The sequence below is a fragment of the Anolis sagrei genome, chromosome 2 (genome assembly GCF_037176765.1).
Source record: "Anolis sagrei isolate rAnoSag1 chromosome 2, rAnoSag1.mat, whole genome shotgun sequence".
Lineage (NCBI taxonomy): Eukaryota > Metazoa > Chordata > Lepidosauria > Squamata > Dactyloidae > Anolis > Anolis sagrei.
The window spans coordinates 219,850,434-219,859,545 of NC_090022.1; the positions used below are offsets into that span (position 1 = coordinate 219,850,434).

Sequence of the window (9,112 nt, forward strand, 5' to 3'; positions counted from 1 at the left end):
TTTATTTATAAATTTGTCAAACAACACGTATAATCATACATTCTTCCCTTTTTTTACCATATCTTACCATATCTTAAACAAAACAGTATGTCATATTATATACAATCTAACAAGAAAAGAACCATATTTTCCAAAAGTCTGTCTGTTTCTATATTCCCCTTTTAATTTTCATATTGCAAGTTAGCTTATCATCAATAGCTATATTCCAAATTTCCCTATACCATTCTTCTGATTGAATTTCCTCCCCCCCCCCCCCCAATTTTTTGCTATTGCCAATTTAGCTGCTGTTATCAAATTAGAAACCAATTCTTTCTCCTCTTGTAAGGGAATTATATTGTCATATACAAGTAATAATGCTAATTTTGGTGTAATCTCAATCTCTATTTTTATTATTGCTCTTATTTCTTTAAATATACTTTCCCAAAATTTTTGTATAGTTTTACATGACCACCACCTATGAAGGTATGTCCTGACAGCCTCTCCAACACTGATTTGAGTACTTTTTTATTAATCTGATTTAATCTAATGGGAGTTAGATACCACTTCCATACCATTTTATAGTAATTTTCCTTGGTTTTTATAGACATATATTTAGTAATCTCATACTCCATATGCTTGCTCATTCTTGATTATTCACTTTTCTCCCCAAATCTACTTCCCATACTTCCTTCAAATAAACTTCTTGTTCGTCCATTAATAATAGATATCACTTACTGTGCATTTTAATGTTACAGTCTCTTCTTTAGTCTTCCTTTGAGTTATCATCTTTTCTATTTTTGTATATTCCCTACCTCCATTATACTTTTTCCTTATGTCACTTGACCATTTACCCAATTGTAGATACTTGTACCAATCTAAGTCTCTTCCTCTTAATTCCTCTTTTATCCTTTCCATATTTACCATCTTCAAAGAAAAATATTTACTTTCTGGTTAAAGAGGGTCAAATTAGCAAATATTAGTATTTTTTTAGAGTTGATTCTTATGAAAATGTCAGGACAATTACTATGGTAGCATCTGAGTTTAGATTTAGCTATGTTTTAAAATAGCCGAGAACATATTGCTAAAACTTTACTGGGAAAATGTATAATCAAAGATAACTTTATAACAAATTTAGTGTCAAGGCAGGACACATGCCAGTGAGGTACATATGGTATACACTCATGTATAACTTGAATTCATGTACAAGTTGAGGCAGGTTTTGAGGTTATGGGTTTGACCCACATGTCAGTTGAGGGCCTTTTTTCAGAGACAAGAAAGTACCAGCACCACGTCGGGTAGCCAACTGCCTCTTCTTACAGATGGCAGTGGTGCCTCTCTGTTCTGCTTTGGTCAGACCTCATCTGGAATACTCTGTCCAGTTCGGGACACTACAATTAAAGAAAAGTATTGCTGATGTGTGTCCAGAGCTGGAAGGAGTCCAGAGGAGGGTGATTAAACAAGCAAAGGTCTGGACAGCGTGTGTCCTATGAGAAGCATCTTAAAGAGCTGGGCATGTTTTGTTTGCAGAAGAGAAAGTTGAGAGGAGACATGATGACCATGCCTAAATATGTGAAATGATGTCATAAGGAAGAGGGAACAGGCTTGTTATCTGCTGCCCTGGAGACTAAGACTTGGAGCAATGGCTTCAAATTACAGGAAAGGAAATTCCACCTGAACATTAGGTAGAACTTCCTGACCCTAAGAAGAGCTGTTCAACAGTAGAACTCCCTGGCTTGGAGTGTGGTGGAAGCTGGATAGCTGTCTGTTAGGGGTGTTTTGATTGTACTTTTCCTACATGGCAAGGGGTTGGACTAGATGGCCCATGTGGTCTCTTCCAACTCTGATTCTATGGTTCCTTTTTTATAAGTTACAGTACAGTACTTCTATTGACCTGCGCATAAGTCCACATAGGTTTTTGGGGGGTTAGTTTCTTCTCTAAAATTCTAGATTTATACATGAGTACATACAGTAATTGATATCTTCTTGTTTTCTCTCCCTTTTAGGTGTTTATGGCCAACTACAAACTTTCTGTTCTCCACATTATACTGACAATCAAAGAAATATTCAACATGTTGGAACTTGTAATATGGTCCCTCCTTTTGAAGACTGTCTTGTACCCACATCTGTGGGGCAGGCAGGTCTTGATGTTTTCCACAGAGCATTTTCAGCACATTCTGGTATTGCAGGTAAATGCTTATAGTGTGCCTTCTACTTAAAGAGCCATTTCATGGTTAATATTTTTAGCCCTATCTTCTTAGGCAACAAAATATTTGTGTGGCTTTCTTTGGGGGAAACTACTTAAGAACTGGGCTGTGGGGAATTTTTGAAAGGCTCTCCAAAGCATCTCAGTTGGCAGGCATAAGCTTTGTAGATACGTCTTTGAAACTTCTATGGGTAGATTTTCAGTTGTTTTCCCCTGATGAAAATGTATTTAGTTTCACCTCTTCTTTGCTCCAAATTGCACATGCAACCATACATGCGCACAAATGACTGCTGCTTTTTCCTCTGCAGTGCTTCAGATAGATGTATGTTTTCCTCAATGGACACACCTTTAGTCTTGGGGGGGGGGGGGGGGGAGATTTTCTCTCCAAATATGCATGAGGAATCTTACGTATCTATGAAAATTACAGATGATCTCAGATTTCCTCTGTGTAGTAACAACAACAGCTTTATTTTTATACCCTGCCTCCATCTCCCTGAAGGGACTTAGGGCGGCTTAGGCATGAGCCCAAAACAAACATGGTTAAAAATACACATGTGGATATAAAATACAGCAACATAAAACAGAATAAAACAACAACATTATATATAAAAGCAACCATCAAACCAACAGCCAGTGAACCTGCAATAGTAAACAGTTCATGTGTAGTACACGTGCACAACAGTTCAAGCTCATTCTTATCCTCAGGATAGGGAAGGCATGAAAATGGGAGTACAAATGTTCCCCCCAAACTGTTTTTGCAGCCATCAAAGCCTTCTATTTCCCTACATTGCCCCCCCCCCCCAGAATAGTATATGACAGGCATTCTCAAACTGCGGCCCTCCAGTTATTTGGGCCTCCAACTCCCAGAAGCCCTCGCTAGCTTGTTCAATGGTCAAGAATTCTGAGAGTTGGAGACCCAAACAGCTGGAGTGCCAAAGTTTGAGGATGCCTGGCACATGGTCTCTCTGGGAGATTTACATGCACGACAGCTTACCTTTTGAATACCTAGCAAATGCCTGGACTCCCTATAAGCCAAAATGACTAAATTGAAGCTATTATACTTTGGCCAAATCACGATATTTCATTAGACGTAGATGGGAGTAAGGAAAGGGGAAGGCTGTATTGATGGATTGATTTAGTCAAGAAAGCCATATGTCAGGATCTGAGCAGGGTTGCTGATGACAAAGGGTGCTTCCAGACAGCACAAAACTCTGGGTTTTAAATGGTAGTTTAAAAATGCCGGGATCTCTTAATCTTGTCCCTTATAAAGATTAAGGGACAAGAAATTTCACTAAAATCAAGGGAAGAATTAGCACAGCTAGATGCTACCATCTCATGGTTTCATTACCATCAAATAAAGGAAAACTTTAAGGCAGATAAAATACTAGGTTTCAAAATTGGGAAATCCTTTTGGGACAAAATATTAACAACAGAAACAAAAATAATAAGAAAAATATACAACCAACTCTTAATATGGGCCACAGAGAAGGAGCAAGTAAAAACCAACATGATAAGCTGGTCACAAGACATAGGTCATTCCATACCCCTGTCAGACTGGGAAAGAATCTGGAAAAAGAAAATTAAATATACGTATGCCACAGAACTCAAAGAGAGTTGGTATAAGATCTTCTATAGGTGGTATATAACTCCCGAGATATTGGCAAAAATTAACAAGGATAAAAAGAAAGATCGGTGCTGGAAGTGTGGAAAAGTGAAAGGCAATCTCCTACACATGTGGTGAAATTGCAGAAAAATTAAAAAATATTGGTCACAAATTCACAAAATGATGGAATATTGAAAACAAAATTTGACAGTAAACCAGAAACTCTACTATTGGGCCTACATAATCTGAGCTTGGAAAAGAATGAAGATGGGATTTTTTTTATCTAACTGCAGCAGCTAGGATGGTTGTAGCAAAGAGATGGAAAACCGAAGAGATTCCAACAACTGAGCATTGGTGTAGTAAAATAATAGACGTAATAGGCATGGACATTCTGACACAAAGAATATCTCAAAACTACTCGAAACCTCAAAGAACAGAATGGAACTCAGTAATAGAATTTATAAGGGAAAGAAACAAAGAGATATGTATAGTGGACTTATATATATATATATATATATATATATATATATATATATATCACAATAATAAGGAAGGGGAAAAAATCCTAGGATTAATCAAATAAAGAAGGGGGCAAATCCCCGGAGCAAGCAGATAAAACATACGCTGAAGAAGATTATCAAATAAAAATAGTGAAATGAAGGAATATAATGTATTAAGGACCTTAAGCAACGTATGTAGAAGTTAAAAGATTTGAACCTTCCTGGGTGTACCTGGAAGTATCAGCACTCCCTACCTTTTTCGTTTTATCCTGCCCCGTACCCTCCGTTTCCCCTCCCCTCTTTACCTATATCTACCCTCTTGTACCTGATATGTTCGTTTATATGTAGATGTATGTGGGTGTATGTATCTGTTTCTGTACTGGTTTTGGATTTTATATGTATGTGTATGTAAAATAAAACTTTTCAATTAAAAACAAACAAAAAAAATGCCGGGATCTGACTGCAGGTCTCCACATATACCTGTCAGTCCCAGGATTTCTTCCCCTGCCATCCTCACAGGCTTCCTCTGTATCAGACCAAGATGGTGGATGGAGGATATCCAGCAGAAGTTTTTTTAAAAAAATAAATCACTCCGTTATGCCCTGGACTGTATATGCACGCATGCAAATATCTTAATATAAATATAAGCAGATTCGCATGTGCGCATATGAGGCTCAAGGTATAACAGAGCAAATTTTGTATTGAAAAAAATGCCAGATTTCTCTCTTCCCACAATTATTTATTCAAGTTCTGTTTACTATTATAAAAATTAAAATAGAGAATTTCAGAGAGTTCTAATTGTCCTCCGTTCATGCTTCCTTTAAAGTAGCTGGGTATCACTTCACAGCCCAATCAGCTGATCAGCTTTTTTGGGCCTTTTGAAAGCAGACATGTGCTGGAGAAGTCTCCAAGAAAGGGGGAGGGAGGGAAAGAAATCATGTGTTTTCCTTGAGTGCAGGAATAATACAGTGATGTGAATATGTGCATTTTCCGCCTGGAATCAAGATGAAAGGGACCTTTTAAACATGTGTTTTTCATCCATTGCAGTGAATCAGTGCAGATTTACCACTAGCATCATGTAGCCACCTCTCCCCTTTAACCCAGTAACTTCTGCATTTTATGTGCAGTGTAGAAGGGCCCAAAGTGTCTTCGGCATCTTTCGTTCACAGTCTTGCCATAAGCTGAAGCCAGCCTAATGACAATTGGGTTGCTGTGAGTTTTCCGGGCTTTAAGTCTATGTTCCAAAAGCATTCTCTCCTGAAGTTTTGCAACCTGCCTGTCATAGATGTGGCTGAAACATCAGGAGAGAATGGCCATACAGCCCAGAAGACTCACAGCAATCCAGTGATTCCAGCCATGAAAGCCTTTGACAACACTAATGAAAATTAACAATCACCAACCCAGTAGTGTTTGATTTTTCAAAACCTGGATTTTCAGTCATGTTTAAGTTTTTAATGGGGCAAGGGATGGAGTCCTTGGTCCTTTGTTCCTTGGAGGCTACCAGGAGAAAGTTAGCCCCTGGATCGGCCAGTTTCCCACCACAGCTGTAACTGATATCCTAACTGACTTGGTTTTTTCTTTCTTTCAGTGTATGATCTTCCATCTGGCTCCACGGGTATCTTTGGTGATCCCTTATGCAATGGGGCCGAGGACACCAGTTTCCTTCAGATAAATGCTGTAGATCGCTGCCCTAGTCAACTTTCTTCTGTTTATACTGAAGGCTGAGGAAACACAAGTAAAAATTCTACATTTAACTCCCATGAGAACCACTGTATTATAGATCTTTTTTTTTCTTGGTCAGGAAACAAGTACTAAAGGTATGACTTTTTTAAAAATGGAGGAAATCCCACCACTATCATCATCAGAAAGACTCAGCTTCACAGTTGCAGCTAATATCTGGAGTTGTGAGAAGATGTTGGTTCAAAGGTATTTACCAAAGTGTGAGCAGTCGTTTATTCAGTTCAGCCTTTTCTGTGGCAAAACCTCTTTCCAAAGGGAACGGAAAAGAAAACGACTGCTTGATACATTTTAAAATGAATTATCTGGTTTTTAGAAAATGATATTTTAAAAATCTGTTGTAAGTACGATATGAAAATGAACCACAACTATAAATTGTAAACCTCCTGTAAAAAAAAGAGAGCTCCTTACATAATGAGCCAGTCTTAAGGTGCTCTGGAATTTAAGTAATCCCACATGTAAAAGGGCAAAAAGGGAAAATCGTGTGTTTTTCAGACTTTCTGTGGTACCAGTAGGTAGTGGTAACAGTACTGCTGCAATGTCTTTTTCTAAAATATAGGTATTGTTGCTTCTGGATTTGTTAATACTCCTTTAATACTCTTAACAACACAGTATTAACTGCATTCGCTGTAAAATATGAGTGTTTGTGGCTTCTTAACATTTTGTCAAAGTGAATTCATTCTGCTGAGTATGAATAATGCTTTATAATTTAATTAATTTTTAGTTTCCATATATATTAATTTATTTTTAAAAGCACACCCATTCTGAGTAGGTGTTTCACACCAGCCTCCACTTTCCTAACAAATATCACCAAACTTAGTTCCTTAATAATCCGATAGATAGTTAGGGTGAGGACCCAACATGATGTGGTGGTTTGAGCATTGAACTGACTCTGTAGACAAGGGTTTGAATCCTTGCTCGACCATAAAAACCAATGGGCAAGTCACACCTTCTTGACCTTGAAGGAACACCATGGCATACTCTTTTGATCAATCTTACAAAGAAAGCCCTATGTTAGGGTCACCATAGCTCAGAAATGACTTGGAGGAACACAACAACAACAACAACAGACAAGGCTCAGTCTGCACAAAATGGGGTTCTAGTCATTTGGTTACATTTTTACAAATTTTGTTGACAATGTTAGCTTTTCTATAGTACTTCAGTGATTTTAATTGCTCTTTTAAAAATAGCTGATGACTAAATCTAGGAGAAAACATTTGTGGGCAGATATGAGGCCCCTATATAATTCTGCTGCAATTTTTGCTATGTTTTGGTTCGTTAACACCCATGATTTCAGAAATTATTTTTGAAGAAGTTAGAAGCACCACTTCTCCATAATACCTACAAATAGATGGTAATTTTTTTTGTACCAGAAGTGTTTCACACATGCATTTTTTCACAAGCAACAGAACAGGCGAAATATGGAAAATTAGGAGCTGTTTTTCCCCATTAATATTCCTCCTGTGTTCCACATTTCAGAAAGAAACATATTGGGTACATTCCTGGTAAATTTATGAGTGTGTAATTGCCACTGAAATCAATATGGTTAATTACACTTAAGCATTTCTAATTGTGAGAATTACATCAATTAGAACAGGATTACTTTTAGGAGTCTTCAGATGATGTCATTGTTTAGTGGAGCTTAGATATATATACATGCAAATGTGTTCTGTGATTGTCATATATGTAGCACATGCAGCCACAATGTCCATTCATTTTTGTACCATCACCTCCCATTAAGAACACATCTTACAAACTGAAATGATGCTTCCCAAACTGTGGGTCCCCAGATGTTTTGGCCTACAACTCCAAGAAATCCCAGCCAGTTTACCAGCTGTTAGAATTTCTGAGAGTTGAAGGCCAAAACATCTGGGGACCCATAGGTTGAGAACCACTATCAGATGTGTATTGAACTTCATATTTACACCTGGCTGTCTCCTCCAATGAAGACTTCAGAGCAGCTGCCCACATTCCCCATATGGCCTCTTGTTAGTGGTCTCCTGACCTAGACGTGCTTAGTTTCCTTCTGTAGAGCTGTAACTGGTATTCTGAAGTAAGCTATTTGAAGAGTTTGCTAAATCAAAGTTTACTGAAGGAATTCACTCTAACTTGGTTTTGAGACTGAATAGATTCCAAAATTTCACTTTATTCTTACAGGCTTTGTTGAAAAGAGCATGTTACATTACTAACTCACACATTGGTGGATGATCTGAGAAGGGTTCACTGTAGTATCAGGATGAATCCCTTCACCTTGCACCACAGGCAGTCAGAATAAAATATTTCAATATTTAATACATTGTCGAAGGCTTTCATGGCCGGAATCACTGGGTTGTTATAGGTTTTTCAGGCTATATGGCCATGTTCTAGAAGCATTCTCTCCTGACATTTCACCTGCATTTGCAGCAGGCATCCTCAGAGGTTGTGAGGTCCTCACAACCTCTGAGGATGCCTGCCGCAGATGCACGCGAAATGTCAGGAGAGAATGCTTCTAGAACATGGCCATATAGCCCGAAAAACCTACAACCCATTTCAATATTTCATTACATTTCTAATTGCTAAATAATGTTACTTATTTTAAAGGAGGTAGAATTGAAAGGCAGAGCATATTAGTCCAGATTGTCAGTATGCAAAGGGATCTTTTAGCACCTTGGAGACTAACTGAATTGGTAGCATAAGCTTTTATAAAATAAAAGTTTGTCTGCAACAGTGAAAAGACCTGGAGTCACTACTGTCTTCCAGATGCACAGAGATGTCTGGTGAGTATCCTAGGTTTCATTCTGGATTCAGCAGGTATATAATGAATCTGAGGCTAAAAAACACTGGGGCTGGAGTTTCCTGTCCTATGTAGGTGTGGCCCAAGTCTATTCCTCAGATGCCTGGAGCAAAATGCCTTGGAACAGACTTTTATAGGCTGGCTGTGTATGTGACTATATATAGAAGAGTAAACAGAGGGGCCTGAATCCTGTTTGTTAGTCCTAACTAGTGTAGACCCATTAGATCATTTATTTGATGGTGAATCAACGTGGGCATAAGTCCTTTGATCCAACATTTCTACCCTAGTGGGAATTAACAATAGGATCCAGGCTGCTG

General features: G+C 38.1%; 1 protein-coding gene across 3 annotated transcripts in view; it reads left to right on the top strand.

Moving 5' to 3' along the window:
• GLIS3 (GLIS family zinc finger 3) overlaps positions 1-7,765 on the top strand; it is a 204,245-nt gene extending 196,480 nt beyond the window's left edge. For all 3 annotated transcript variants that reach the window (XM_067464418.1, XM_060762272.2, XM_060762273.2), the window contains 2 exons: positions 1,983-2,165; positions 5,874-7,765. In XM_067464418.1, the coding sequence (XP_067320519.1) occupies positions 1,983-2,165; positions 5,874-6,010 (320 nt within the window). In that variant the 3' untranslated portion in view covers positions 6,011-7,765. The remainder of the gene's footprint in view (positions 1-1,982; positions 2,166-5,873) is intronic.
• The last annotated feature ends 1,347 nt before the right edge of the window (positions 7,766-9,112 follow it).